Raw genomic sequence first — 14,334 nt, forward strand, 5'->3', positions numbered from 1 at the left:
CTGAGCGGCACGGAGCGACGGAGACAGGACCCGGATGTTGCAGGTTGCGCATTCGAAAACATGACATCATTCCTAAAGATCTGTGGCTGGCTGCTCCAGCTGCTACATAGAAACATGCTCGTAAAGCATGTATACCACAACACGGGCTTCCAAATCTGATATAAACAAGCCCGTACAAAATGACAATTAATTCAGTGCAATCCTGCAAACGTGCTGCATAAGTGCTTCTGTCAAAATATGTCGTTATTGCACAAATTCCTGCTTCTTGTGCAATTTCAGTCTGTAGAAGGGAAATGTGGCACAGTTAATGTTGACCATTGCTTGATTTTTGTTTTTATTAATTTTAATTTATTTTATTTTACCCCCCTCCCCCGCCATGTTCTCCGGCGCCACCAATAGGTCGAATTATAGGTGTGTTTATGCACTTGAATCGCTTGCTTTATTTATTTATTTATTTATTTATTTATTTAATTATAATAATTTACAACTGGAAGGTTTCCACCACATTCCTACAGCAAATTATAAACAATTATAAAGGTTAACATGCATGCATAAATTGTTATGTTTAGCTGTTAAGTATAATTCGTGAGGTCTGTCCAAAAAGTTAGGTTACAATATATGTAATCATAAAAATGAGTGAAATCTTTTTCTTATTTGATTTGTTGTTCCAAAGAATTTTCGAGGAAATTTATAACCTATAATATGTGCAACCACAAAACAAATGAGTTCTACTTTTCAGATGATTCCTGTGAAAAAGTTTATTTTTCATTGACATTTAGCAATCATTTAGATGTACATCCAATCCAATCCAATCCAATTTTATTTATAAAGCACTTTAAAATACCCAGCACAGGAACAAAGTGCTGTACAGAAAATAAGTTAAAACAATAGAATAACAAAAAACAGCAAATTAAATAAATAAAACACATAAGACATAAAATTAAAACAGCCCTATGTTAAAGCAAAAACAAGATAAAACAGCATCGAATCACCTAAAAACAACTAAAATAAAAATAAAAAACCAACATCTCACGTGGTGTCAAAGGCCAAGGTAAAGAGGTGGGTTTTCAAGAGTGACTTAAAAACAGATAAAGAAGTGGCCTGTCTAATCTCTAAAGGAAGCTCGTTCCACCGTTTGGGAGCTGCAAAAGCACGATCTCCTCTAAGTTTACGCCCAGTCCTGGGTATCTTCAGGAGCAGCTGATCAGCTGACCTGAGAGAGCGGGTGGGTGTATAAGGCTGTAGCAGCTCAGAGAGATAAGATGGAGCTAGGCCATGGAGAGCTTTAAAAGTAAATAAAAGAATTTTAAAATGAATCCTAAAAGAAATGGGCAGCCAGTGAAGTGAAGCTAAAACAGGGGAAATGTGCTCAAACTTTCGAGTGCCAGTTAAAAGACGAGCTGCGGCATTTTGCACCCTCTGTAGATGACTAATATATAATGCACTGACCCCTATATAAAGTGCATTACAGTAATCCAGCCGAGTGCTAACAAAGGCGTGGATCACTGTCTCAAAGTGCTGCCGTGAAAGAATTGGCTTTATTTTTGCCAGCTGCCTGAGGTGAAAGAAGCTAGATTTTACCACGGCCTTAATTTGATTATCAAACTTTAGATCACAGTCCACTTTGACCCCCAGGTTTGTGACAGTTGGCTTAACATACTGTGCCAGGGAATCTACATATACATGTTTCTGGGATTATATATTACATAATATTTTATCTGCAATTCATTATTTTGTTTTATATGTAGTATCTAAAACGTAAGAACCGAAACTTTATGGCAACTGGCATCTACAAACAAAACATTCCCATAAAACTTCCCACGATAGTTTTATTTTGCTGCTGTAGAAACATAAACTAGTCTGATTCACCGAGTGTTTCTTTGAGGTCAGTCACTGTCATACTGTATTTTTTACAGAAGCGGGTTTCCTAAAAAGCTGACAAGTTTTTGCTGGGTATATTTGTAACAGAGGATCTTTAGGCCAAGTCTCATAAAAGTTAAATGAGATGACACAGAGGTTGTGTGTGGCATTGCTCGCTCTTCTGTAACAGGCTTTCAAACCCAGTATCCAAAAGCCTGTGGGTAGAAGATGACCACCATCTGCACCATTTTTACTGTGGACAGTTAGGGGAGAACTTTCTCTAATAGATTGAATTGACTTTGCTGTCCCAACAGGAAGTCTTTTCAATATATCATAACACAATACCAATATTTACTTTGTTTGTTTGCTTTTTTTTATTACTGAGTTCCTTGTTATATTATAATCAGCTTTTTAAATGTCATTTGTTATTTTATTTTCTGATTTTTGTTTTTTAAGCTCATTCATTTTATATTGTTTGACATTTTTATTTTCATGTAAATTTATATTCTTGAGTATTTTACCTTATAGCTATTTTTGTTTTGTCATGTTGTATTATGTCATACTGAGCTATTCTATTTAATTTAAGCAATTCTGTCTTAGGTTACAGCTGCTCTAGCATAATTTCCCTTCTGGGATGAATACTGTAGTATCTTATCTTAAATGCCCTTTAACCTTGCTGAGTTGCTAGACTCCCTTATCATCGCTGTAGCTTTAATGGTTGACAGTTCTTTAAATGAGCATGGTATTCACATGGATGCAGGGGTCTCGAAAATTAAGATGTAATCAAGAGGAACTGAGCAATACATGAATCAATGTAACATGTCATGATCCATTTACTCTGAAGGGTCTGTTTGGTAAAAATGAGATATTGTTTAAAGAAAAATTAAAAGATATGTTATGAAAATGAGTTAAAATGTATTACATTTACACTAGACATCCATGAGCCAAAATGTGTCCAGTGTGCTAAGCAATCAAAATTAAGTGCCTTGTGTCTAACTGCACTCGGCCAGTAAAATAACCACCACATGCATGTTTTTCAGTTTGGAGTGTTTCTAAACCCATTAAATCCAACATGAAAATAACACTGTCCTCAGTTAGTTAAACTAGTCAAGATCACAGTTTTTATACTATGCAAATCCGTCCTGCATCAGGCTTGCATAAACCAATGACCGGGGGGATATAGGTTATTTTAATAATAATAACAGATAATAGATGGATATAGGTTACTTTAAAATGAAATACAACATGCAAAACTGCATATCGCTAATGCCTCATACTGGGAAAACGTGTGTTTGCTTGTATTACTGAAATATATCCCCTCATCTTACTTACTGCCATACTATACTTACATATCTTACTGTCTTGGAGCAACTGTGACCACATAATTTCCTCAGGGATTAGTAAAGTATTGTGAGTCTGATTCTGTTCCATTAAATCCTCTCTCATCTAAACTCAGGGCTGGGTTTGGGGGTTTTTTGTTTGTTTTTCTTGGAGACTCGCAGGGTTCTGCAGGACACTGTGTAACAGCTGTGGTTCAAGTTCGTTATTGCAAAAGATAACTGTTATACTGTTATGCAACCTGGAGAAGAGCGATAGATAGGAAGAAGCACGTTTATTTCTGAAGATTTAATTTTGAAAATAAAGCGGAAGTGACGTAGACATCCTTTAACTTAGTTTTGGTTGTAGCTATGGGGTTAGGGTTACTGCTTCATTATTGCAAACATTTTAAGAGATACTTATTATTCTTAACATCTTAACAGATACTCTGACCTGTAACTATCGTAAAATGCTTCGACCGTAAGTAGACACCGTTCGCACATGCGTGGTACCGATCGGATTTCCGGTACGGATCGGGTAGTGACAAGCCACTTTAAAAGTATACGCGTGTACTGTAGCCCACTTGCTTCCACCAAATGGACTGCTGGATTGTGTCTGCTCTCAGCTGGTTTATACCAGTTTATTTACTCATCCATTTACTCTGCTTCCTTTTCGCGGATGCAGACTTCACTCTCCTCTGGGCAAGTCTAGCGGGGCACAAGCCAGGTGAGTCAAACGAAACACACCACATGTTGTCTTCACCTTCTTGTTTATAACGAAGGGAATCCGTCCTATGAGGGGACAAGCACGGGTAACCTCTCTGTTTGTGATTGATCGGTTGAACTGTCAAAGAACAATAAGTTGATTTTATAAGGCTTCGTCTTCAACTCAGATTGACCTCTGAACTCTTTAACGGCAAAACGTCATTTGTGTTTAGAAGATAATGTGTGCCATGCTAACTTTACTCTGATGTGAGCCTCAGCAGAACACACAGCTTCTTATATTATATAGACATGTAATCATACAACAAATTCCGTATAATGTTACAATATGCACTTAATAATTTCTCTGTATGAATGTCAAAAGTCTTCCATTTTAGTGCACTGGAACATTTTCTGAACAGTGACCACAGGTAGTCAACAAAAGTACTAAAGGCAAAACTATCCAAGAGTTCAAGAGTCTTCTGTGAAAAAGATAAAATAAGTAATAATAATTTTGGTGAAAGTAAGAGCATACAATAAGAGTGCCGTATTCAGTTAAAACAAAATCAGGCAATCTTTATGACTCCTCTGTTGCTAACTGCTAAGTGTCGTAAAAGAAATTCGCCTTGTTGACTGTTGTGGTTTGTGTCAACCAGAGAGGAAGCTGAAAGGGCTGGTGGTGTGGATCACTGGAGCATCCAGTGGTATTGGAGAAGAGCTGGCCTACCAGCTGGCAAAGTGCGGCTCACGTCTCATCCTGTCTGCCCGCCGTGAGGATGAGCTACACAGAGTGAAACGCCATTGCTTAGGTAAGATAAATTAAAATGATGTTGTTATGTATTCAACATCCGTGCTTTAACTTTTTACCTTTTCAGTCAGTTCGGTTGCAACTGGGCATTAGCTTGATTTCAGTTCAGTGTTACTTGCTTGTGATCAGCTGAATCATTTTTATTCTTTTATTTTCAAGAGACCTCCAACCTTAAGGATGACGATGTTCTTGTTCTTCCCCTTGATTTGCTGGAGAGGACATCACACGAGGAAAGAACAAAAACAGTTATTCGCTACTTTGGGAATGTAAGGCTTAGTTCTTAGTTTCATTACCACATTAATATTTCCTGACGCCTGCAACTTATTTAAAAGATGCTGGTTTTAAACCAGGAATCAAACAATGACCCAATTAAAATTCTATTTCACCAGATTGTAGATTGATAACTTTTCAAGTCACGTCATCTTTCTGCACTTTCTGCACTTTTTTTATCCTATCTTATTTTTTCATCCCTCATCAGATTGATATACTCATTAACAATGGCGGTCGAAGTCAGCGCTCTCTGTTCTTGGAAACCAGCGTGGATGTGTGCCAGGCCTTGATGGAGCTCAACTTCTTAGGTACGGTCTCTCTAACCAAGCAGGTGCTGCCTCACATGACGCAGCGAGGCAGGGGGAGCATCGTGACTGTCAGCAGCCTAGTCGGCCTCGCCGGGGCGCCTCTTGCAACAGGATACTGTGCCACCAAGCATGCTCTTCAGGTGATGCGATTTCTCATGACTCTGTGGTTTGAATTTAACTCATTTAATGTAATTGAATGTTTCTGCATCTCGTCTAAACTTAGCATTAGTTATATATGGGGAACAAAGGAAGGGAAAAAAAACTATTACCGGTCCCAACTGGGTAAGTGGTGTTGCTGTATTTTCCACAGGGTTTTTTCAATGCCCTTCGACCTGAGCTGACTGATTATCCAAAGATGCTAATTAGCATGGTGTGCCCAGGGCCAGTCCAATCACAGATTATCAGCAACGTCTTCACAGAGGAGCTAAACAAGGTAATGCATTTTATTTGCTGTTGCGATTTCACATTTGTGACATAAGTGCTTTTTGAGAACGTTTGCTTTCAGTAACCATTTTTCCTTCCATTACGTAAAGCCTGTGGCATCAGTTGGAAGCCAGGAACACAAAATGCCAACAAGTCGCTGTGTGCATTTAATGCTAGTGGGAATCGCCAATGGTGTCAAGGAGATGTGGATTGCACAGCAGCCCTTCCTCCTGTTTTACTACGCCTGGCAGTATGCTCCTACGTTTGCCTGGTTCATCACAGACCTGCTGGGAAGGAAGAGAGTTCAAAATTTTAAAGCTGGTGTGGTACGTACATAATATGCACAGGGTGTATGTAAAAGATGGGTGTAGCCACCAAGACAGCATGCCTTGGCCTCTGGACTCGGAATTCTGAAGGCATCATGTTGATTTTTTTTTTTTTTTTTGCGCCAAAAGTGAACATATTTAGATCAGAGGGTGAGGATATTGGCTCAAGTTAGCAACATGCTAATTAGTGATAAATAGCAGACTAATAAAACTAATGCACAAACTGACAGGCTGTACATAATAGCAGGGGATGTTAAGCAGCACAGACCCAGTTAAGAGGTCCAGTTCAGCTCCCCGTGTCTGTAAACCTGTCAGTCAAAGCATTCAAACCCCCAAATTTCAGCTTGATAAACAGGCAGAGCAAAACATGTTATGAGGGGAAACGGGCTATAGAGACTTTGCTGTAGATGTGTTTTTTCATGGCTGAGCTTGGTTATTGGGTACATAAAAGGTTGATGAGGCCATTGCATGTCATCCATTAGTTTCTGGAGTCTGCACTCAAGCATTTTTGATGCAACCATGTTTTATTATATTTATATATAAATTAATATAAAGCACAAAATCTAAAACTTGTGTCTTATATTGTAGGGTAAAGACCACACAATAATAGATCCTATCTTCTTGCCCTGGTTATGCAGTTGAGCCTTATTTGTGTCCTTTTCACTCCCTGTCATTTAAGTGTGTGAGAATTTTAAAAATGTCTATAGCTCATACATAGAGTCCAGACCTGCTTTAATTCTTCATGGCATAGATTTAACAAGGTGCTGGAAACATTCCTCAGAGATTTTGGTCCATAGTCACATGACAGCACCACACAGTTACTACACATTTATTGGCTACACATCCATGAGGTGACTCTCTGGAGTCCACCAAATCTCAAAAGTGCTCTATTGGGTTAGGATTCAATGACTGCAGAGGTTGTTTGAGTACAGTGAACCCCGTGTCATGTTCAAGAAACCAGTTTGCGTTGATTTGAGCTTTATGTCTCAGGTTATCCTGCTTCAAGCAGCTGTCTGAAGATGCGGTGATAAAAGGGTAATACTCAATTGATCCCAAGCAACCCAAATATCCATCCTTTTATTTTCTTTACACCAAATTCTGACCTTACCATCCAAAGGTAGCAACAGAAGTTGAACCTCATCAGACACGGCAACATTTTTCCAGAGTTCTGTTGTGCAACCTTGGTGAGCTTGTCTGAATTGTAGCCTCAGTTTCCTGTTCTAAGCTGACAAGAAATGGCACCCGGTGTGGTCTCCCTATTGTGTCAATGGGGCATTTTCACCCGAGGAACTGTAGCTCACTGCATATTTTCTCTTTTTCAAACAGTTTCTGAAATACGCTTACCAGCTACATTCATACATCTGCTGCATTCAAAGTTACTCTAATCACTTTTCTGCCTCATTCTAATGGTCTGTTTGAACCTCAGCAGGTCATCTGAATCTTCTTTACTTGCCTAAACTCATTGAGTTTGCTACCTTGTGATTGGATGGTTAGATATTTATGTTACTGATCAGCTGACTAAAGTGGCCAGTGAGTGTAATTATGTCAGTATTTAACGGAGAGGGAGGAGAATGCATATAAATTGCACACTGGACCTTAAATATAAAGAGGTTAATTTACAGAAAGGTCATTTTGCAGCTGGGTGGCCGTTGCTTCAGAAGGATCATTTTGAAACAGAAAGAGCCTAAAAAAACATGAATAGCATAACAGTGAAATCCCTGCCTATAAAGCTCGTCATCTTGTGACCACCTTGAAAATTTTTTTTTTTAAGATGTACAAATAGTAACAGCATGTCTATTTGGACGTTTTCCTTTAAATTATTTTGATTTGATTCAGGGAAGTAGAAAATCAGTGCTGACAGCCGCACTCTTCCTTTTGCAGGATGCAGACTCTGCATACTTCACTAAACCAAAGACCTCCTGAAAGCTGCGTCCTCAGGAAGAAACACTTCAATGTGTTCCTAAAGTTGGACTTTGGATTTTTTTTTCCATCCAGAAGGAAGAACTCAAGGACATGACTGTTTAAAAGCTCTTCTTGTCTCAGACGTAGTTAGTCTGTTTTTCCCTTGGGTTTTTTTGGTTTTTTTTTTGGCCTAAAGAATGATTACAGATTTGAATGACCTTTTGGATGACTAATAAAGTTTACTTTAAATTTTCTTTTGGGCCAGGTTGTTTAATGAAACATTAAACTGCTGTTTGATGAGCGATTTTTTTATTTTTTATTTTTTATTTTTTTATTGTAAGCATATGAAAGAGTAGAGGACTTAGAAAATTTACACTTCCTTTAAAGGGACAAGTAAAATTATCAACACAACATCACACCAAACACTATGCAGATACAGCAAGACCCAATCCAATGCACGTCTTCATAGAAGCTTAAAAATCCTTGTGAGGTTATTCTTTCACAAATCTTCTTGTAGGAGTCTTTGGAATCACGCTTGGGCACTCATACTCAGACTTCACCTGAATAACCAACCGTCTAATGAAATAACGTTCTTAATAGCCTACCAGTTTTGTCCAGGCCCTGGAATCACAATTTTAATGTGATGAGACTAAGTCTCAATTTTAGCTGTTTCTAAATCATGGTGAATTTACTGACAGTCACCTGTTTGTGTTTCATGCACTTTGCAGCTTCAGTTTTAATTATATATATTTTTAACATGTTTCTGAGACACAGAAAAACAACAACCACTATGTAAGTTTCAAAGACTTTTGAAATTGGTGTAAATTCTTGACCCTTATTCTTCATAACCTCTGAAATTCTTTGTGGCAAGCTTGATATCAACTTCCTTCCTATTGGTGTCAAGATTGACTCATAGTTTAAAAAAAAAAAAAAAAAAGGCCTCAAAGACTAGCTTCTTACAATGACCAGGGAGCAATTTGATGACACTTTGGTGCATTTTCAAGCATGATGGAAAACCATGTCTCTAGGCTAAAGTAATATTTAAATGGTTCAAATATCATAAAATTAACATTTTGGATCCATACACAAGAAATATGATACATTTGGTCTTTTGGGGTAAAAAGTGGGAACCCACAAGTTAATCAGCTTTGAACTCTAACAAGGCAGGAATGGATCCCAATCAGTCGAGAAACCACAGAGTGTTTTAAAAATTATGAAGAAGAAGAATAAAGACTTTAAATATCGCTCTCTAGGTTTAAATTTGAAAATACTAGAGAGGAAGTGATTACACAAGTGGTTACACTTTAACCACCTCTCATTATAGGTTGCAGTGTAGTTACTTAAATCATAAGTTTGTTGGTTGTGCATGTGTGTTGTTTTACAAGGAATGGAGTCCTGCACTGTATCTGCACTGAGCTGCTTCATAGCATTTTGTTTACTTGTCTGTTTAATTGGCTTCATTTTCGCGGATGCAGACTTCACTCTGCTTTGGGCAAGTCTGACAGGGCAAAGGCCAGGTGAGTGAAAGAACCATCCCCCAGAACTGTGAGAAGTTTCTTATTAATAAAGAAGGGGCTCAGATTTGTGATCAAATGTGTATCTCTGCAACTGTTGGGGACAGTAAAAATAAAAAAATGTTAATCAGCAAAGGCTAAGTAAGGCAAATTTTGGAAGAGATCATACATTTTTCTCTTATCAATTATTCACAAATGTTTTCGTATCAGGGAGCAGTGGCAGTCACAGGAGGCCTCTTCAGAGCCTGTTGCTGTTACTAAGTGCAAAGTTATCCTAAAGGGAAAGCACAGACTGTCTGTCAGCCAAGGGTTTGTTCTAAACAGAAACACATTTACTTAATAAAACAATCTTTGATAGCAATGCGGTGATTTTTGTGAAGCTGAAATGTGATACCTTAAAGAGGGAAGTTGTGCCCAAGGATCACTGTTAAGGACAACAGCTACAGAGAGCTAAATTAGACTGAAAACCTGCACTGAGACCTGAAGTGTGAATTCATTCTGTACTGTGCTGTACTGAAGGGGATAAAACCGGGATTATACTGTACCATTATAACTAGGCCTGCCATGTTAATGTGTAAGCAGGAGTTTGATGTTGTAGCTAGTCATATATAGGTCAAACTTTAACTATTTTTATGCTGTTAGATAGTTTTGTAAGGAGCACTTTAGTCTTCACCATAATTAGAAAGTAAAGCATGATGCATAGAGTATCATTAAAACTTACAGGAATCTGGCCTCTTGTACTTGAGTGTAACCAGTGGTTTCCAACTTGTTTTAAACTTTCTTTATTTCCATTCATGAAGACATCTCTTGATTTGACAGCTTAGCAATGATACACCTATCTCTTCGAGAGTTCTCTTGACTTGTTTAGATGTTACTGAAGGGAAAAAAAGGAAAGGATACTGTGACCAGCCACTTTAGTTTTCATCTGTGGTCTTTCAGGCCTTTTTGGTATTTTTGAGATGGCCATCCTTCCATGCACACCCTGGAAATTTTCAAATCAACAGTTAACCTAACCCCACTAATTGCATGTTTTTGACTTGTGGAGGGAAGCTTCAGTACCTGGAGAGAACCCATGCAAACATGGGCAGAACATGCAAACTCCACACAGAAAGGCCCCCACCAGATGGTGGAGTGAAACTTTATTTCCTTTTTACCGATGTACCAGATTATGGATTTGGCTGCTCCTTAGGTTTTTGCTATCTCTCTGAAAGTTTATAAAGACCAAAGAACTGTAGCAGGAAATGTTGACTGTTGTGGTTTGTGTCAACCAGAGAGGAAGCTGAAAGGGTTGGTGGTGTGGATCACTGGAGCATCCAGCGGTATTGGAGAAGAGCTGGCCTACCAGCTGGCAAAGTGCGGCTCACGTCTCATCCTGTCTGCCCGGCGTGAGGATGAGCTACACAGAGTGAAACGCCATTGCTTAGGTAAGATAAATTGTTTTAAATTGTCAAATTATATCAAAGTAAAGTGGATTCCAGCCAAAAGAAACCCACTTAATGTGAAGGAACACTTGAGCTTGGGTACATGGACGTATATGGAGTATAACACATTAATAACATACTAGGTTTCCATATGATGTCAGTTATAGTTTGTTCAGTTTTACTCAAAAGTGACTAAATGAATGCTTTTTGTCCTTTATTCTTTAAGAGACCTCTGAACTTAAGGATGAGGATATTCTTGTTCTTCCACTTGATTTGCTGGAGAGGAGGTCACATGAGACAAAAACAAAAACTGTGATTGGGTACTTTGGACACGTAAGCTCACTGCAGTTGCTCATAGTTTCATGAATTTTTTTGTTGTTGCATTAACAACTCATCTATAACATTCAAATACTGGGTTTTATTTACATAATAGAGACCACCTTTGTCTTATTTTAAAGACATCCTTTAATGGATGGTTAGTTTCACTTCACTTTGTGGATGTAGTTTATTTTTTCATTATTCAAGTCATTTTCTAAGAACCTGTGACAGTGTGTAAATTCAAGACTTTTTACTTTAACAAGGTGTAGAAAACCTGGATATGTATGCCATACATGAAAAAGGGCTAAGGTAAAATATAGCAAAACGTATTTCCAGCTTTTACTGCAAAACCTTCCTTTTGTAGCACATGCAGAAGTCAGTTTGGAACCAGCATCCAAAATCTGTATCCTTCAGCATTAATGGTGTGCTGTCACAGATATGCTTGTTACCTATGCTGTGTGCACCAATGCAGCCCCAGATGCTGACCTTTGGACTTGGTTCTCACAGTAAGCTTGGTTGTCTGTCTCCTTTTCTAGCCCGAACCATGTGTGGCACCCACGATTTCCAGGAACTATTTCAAATTTGGATTGATCAAACTGCAGTTTTAAATCCCCCTGTTAGCTGTGACATGTTCCACCACTTTTAAAGCCTAACACTGTTGTGCCCCTTTTACAAAAGCAGATCTACTGAGATGTATTCCAGCAGTCATCATCTGATCAGAGCCTTTTAACTGTTATTTTAAATCCACATGCACCATCTCTTCTGAGGTTGTAAACTCTCAGATAGCTACTCTGTTTTAAATGTCTGCTGAAAACAATGTTTTTTCTCCATAAACATTCACCCTTACAATTGTGATAGTTTTGATGAGACATGTCCTCTATTCAATAATAATAAAAAGACTAAAGCTTCCACTGAAACTAATAAAAACTAAACTAAAACTAAACATTTTCGCACAAAAAAAACTAAACTGAAACAACAAAATCCACTCTGAAAACTAACTGAATCAAAATAAAAACAAATTAGAAAGTACAAAACTATAGGTAACTGAAATAAATGAGATTTCAGATGTTCTTTTCTATCCCTCATCAGATTGATATCCTCATTAACAATGGCGGTCGAAGTCAGCGCTCTCTGTTCTTGGAAACCAGCGTGGATGTGTGCCAGGCCTTGATGGAGCTCAACTTCTTCGGTACGGTCTCTCTAACCAAGCAGGTGCTGCCTCACATGACGCAGCGAGGCCAGGGGAGCATCGTGACTGTCAGCAGCCTCTTTGGCCTTACCGCTGCGCCTCTTGCAACAGGTGCCTCTGCTAGCAAGCATGCACTTCAGGTGATGAGATTTCAGAAAGGAGATTATGACCATTTTATTTCTCTTAATTCTTTTCAACTAAATGTATTAGTTGTTGGCTTGTGGGAACAGATCTGGATCTCTGCTGTATTATCCACAGGGTTTCTTTAATTCCCTTCGAACTGAGCTGACTGACTATCCAAAAATACTAATTAGCACAGTGTGTCCAGGGCCCGTCCAATCACAAATCGCCAAAAATGCCTTTACAGCAGAAATAAACAAGGTATTTTTTTTAGTTGATATGCCTAATATAACCATTTCAAAGCTATGTTTTAAGTAACAAGTTTTCCTCTCATTACTTCAAGCCTCCACCCACAGTTGGACATCTGAAGAGGATGCCAACAGATCGCTGTGTGCGTTTAATGCTAGTGGGAATTTCCAATGGTGTCAAGGAGATGTGGATCTCTCAGCAGCCCATGCTCCTGCTTTACTACACCTGGCAGTATGCGCCCACATTCGCCTGGTCCGTGTCCGACAGGTTGGGCAGAAAATGGGTGCAGAATTTCAAAGCTGGTCGGGTAGGTACAGAAAGTTTTTATGGTGCAAAATTCCCTTGTAGATATATTATTTACACATTAGTGTAGGTCTGAGAAATTCAAACATCACCATATTTTTACCAAATACTCTGATCAATATGAGTATATATTTGGGCTTTATGAGTTAGTAAAAATCTTTTTTCATAATATTTGTTTTACACATTTTGACTTGGTCAGGAGCATGCAGGTGAACATGCAGCTTTTTTCCACTTTACTTGGGGCACATCAGATGCTGCCCTTTCTTTCTGCAACATTTGTGCTGCTGCAGTATTCTGCAAGGTTAGCTGTGCTAGATTAGACCTGAGACTGGTGGGTTCTCACTGTGTGAACAGGCTGAAAATACTTGAATAAAGTTGAACTATGTGTGTAGCGCTGTCTCTTAACAGCTGGGAGGCTCTAGCTTCTACTGACCTTGGTTGAGTCTAATAAGAAGAAGGCAGTGGCTAGGGTATGACAGTGAGCATGACTCCTTCCCCCTGGTGCTGACTGGATAACTGACTGACCAGTGTGTCTGGTGGCCTCTGCTGGACAGTGACAGCTGAGGGCCATGCAGAAAGGTCATGCCACTACTGGCTAGCCATTGTGGATTCACTTGCTTGGGATGAAGGAGGATCATTTTGGGACCAAAAGAAAAAGAGGAAACACTATAAAGACTTACAGAATCTAAACATTCCTCTACAGTGAAATAGTTGGGCAATGTAAGGGGCATGCTTGTGACCAATAAAGTATCTCAAGATTTACAGATGTTAACATGATATATATTCAGACAATTTTCAACCTTGAATAAAATAATTTTTCATTTTTGGTGCAAATCAAGTGCTGACAGTTAGCATCTTCTTTTGTAGGATGCAGACTCTGCGAACTTGACTAAACCGAAGACCTCCTGAAAATCACATCCTCAAGGGGAAATTGCATTCCTAATGTTGGACTTTGTATTTTTTTTTCTCCTTTTTTCAAAATTTCTGCTTTCATGTCATGTCACCTTGGGATGGCTGTTGCGGGCGATAAACTGGCGATGTATAAATGAAATTGAATTGAGTCTTGAAGTAAATATTTAGAGACATAACTGGTTTGAAAGCTCCGTGCCCTCTTCCTATCTTAAATGAAATGTTTGTAACCAATAATCAACTTGTGGTACACAGCCTTGAAGAATGGACAACAAGCTATAAAGACTATATTAAGAATGGCAATGTTTCTGCAACGACCCTTTAAATGCCTACAAAAATTGAGTTATGTTCAGTTTTCTCTATCCCGGCAAGTTTGTTTAATGAAAAACAGCTTTT

General features: G+C 38.6%; 2 protein-coding genes across 2 annotated transcripts; both read left to right on the top strand.

The window, feature by feature from the left end:
• Positions 1-3,644: 3,644 nt before the first annotated feature.
• On the top strand, positions 3,645-8,102 carry dhrs7 (dehydrogenase/reductase (SDR family) member 7). Its single transcript, XM_085343062.1, has 7 exons — positions 3,645-3,903; positions 4,535-4,687; positions 4,846-4,952; positions 5,165-5,404; positions 5,575-5,697; positions 5,798-6,013; positions 7,895-8,102. Exons 1-7 carry the CDS (start codon positions 3,774-3,776, stop codon positions 7,934-7,936), a joined length of 1,011 nt encoding a protein of 336 aa, XP_085199188.1. The 5' UTR covers positions 3,645-3,773; the 3' UTR covers positions 7,937-8,102.
• Positions 8,103-9,254: 1,152 nt separating this feature from the next.
• LOC146612484 (dehydrogenase/reductase SDR family member 7-like) lies at positions 9,255-14,096 on the top strand. The gene is made up of 7 exons (XM_085343134.1): positions 9,255-9,432; positions 10,701-10,853; positions 11,077-11,183; positions 12,258-12,497; positions 12,616-12,738; positions 12,821-13,033; positions 13,897-14,096. The coding sequence occupies exons 1-7, from the start codon at positions 9,282-9,284 to the stop codon at positions 13,936-13,938; spliced, it is 1,029 nt and encodes a 342-aa protein (XP_085199260.1). The 5' UTR covers positions 9,255-9,281; the 3' UTR covers positions 13,939-14,096.
• The last annotated feature ends 238 nt before the right edge of the window (positions 14,097-14,334 follow it).

This window comes from Diplotaxodon limnothrissa, linkage group LG19, assembly GCF_057381915.1.
Source record: "Diplotaxodon limnothrissa isolate DT_005_m linkage group LG19, D_limnothrissa_male_GT1.1, whole genome shotgun sequence".
NCBI lineage: Eukaryota > Metazoa > Chordata > Actinopteri > Cichliformes > Cichlidae > Diplotaxodon > Diplotaxodon limnothrissa.

What these genes read in the sequence shown, in the direction of transcription:
- dhrs7 (XM_085343062.1), top strand. Translation starts at nt 3,774, where the DNA reads ATGGACTGCTGGATTGTGTCTGCTCTCAGCTGGTTTATACCAGTTTAT. An exon ending in TCACAGAGGAGCTAAACAAG is followed by an intron (nt 5,698 to 5,797) that starts GTAATGCATTTT and finishes CATTACGTAAAG; the next exon opens with CCTGTGGCATCAGTTGGAAG. An exon ending in AAAATTTTAAAGCTGGTGTG is followed by an intron (nt 6,014 to 7,894) that starts GTACGTACATAA and finishes TTCCTTTTGCAG; the next exon opens with GATGCAGACTCTGCATACTT.
- LOC146612484 (XM_085343134.1), top strand. Translation starts at nt 9,282, where the DNA reads ATGTGTGTTGTTTTACAAGGAATGGAGTCCTGCACTGTATCTGCACTG. An exon ending in TGATTGGGTACTTTGGACAC is followed by an intron (nt 11,184 to 12,257) that starts GTAAGCTCACTG and finishes ATCCCTCATCAG; the next exon opens with ATTGATATCCTCATTAACAA. An exon ending in TTACAGCAGAAATAAACAAG is followed by an intron (nt 12,739 to 12,820) that starts GTATTTTTTTTA and finishes CATTACTTCAAG; the next exon opens with CCTCCACCCACAGTTGGACA.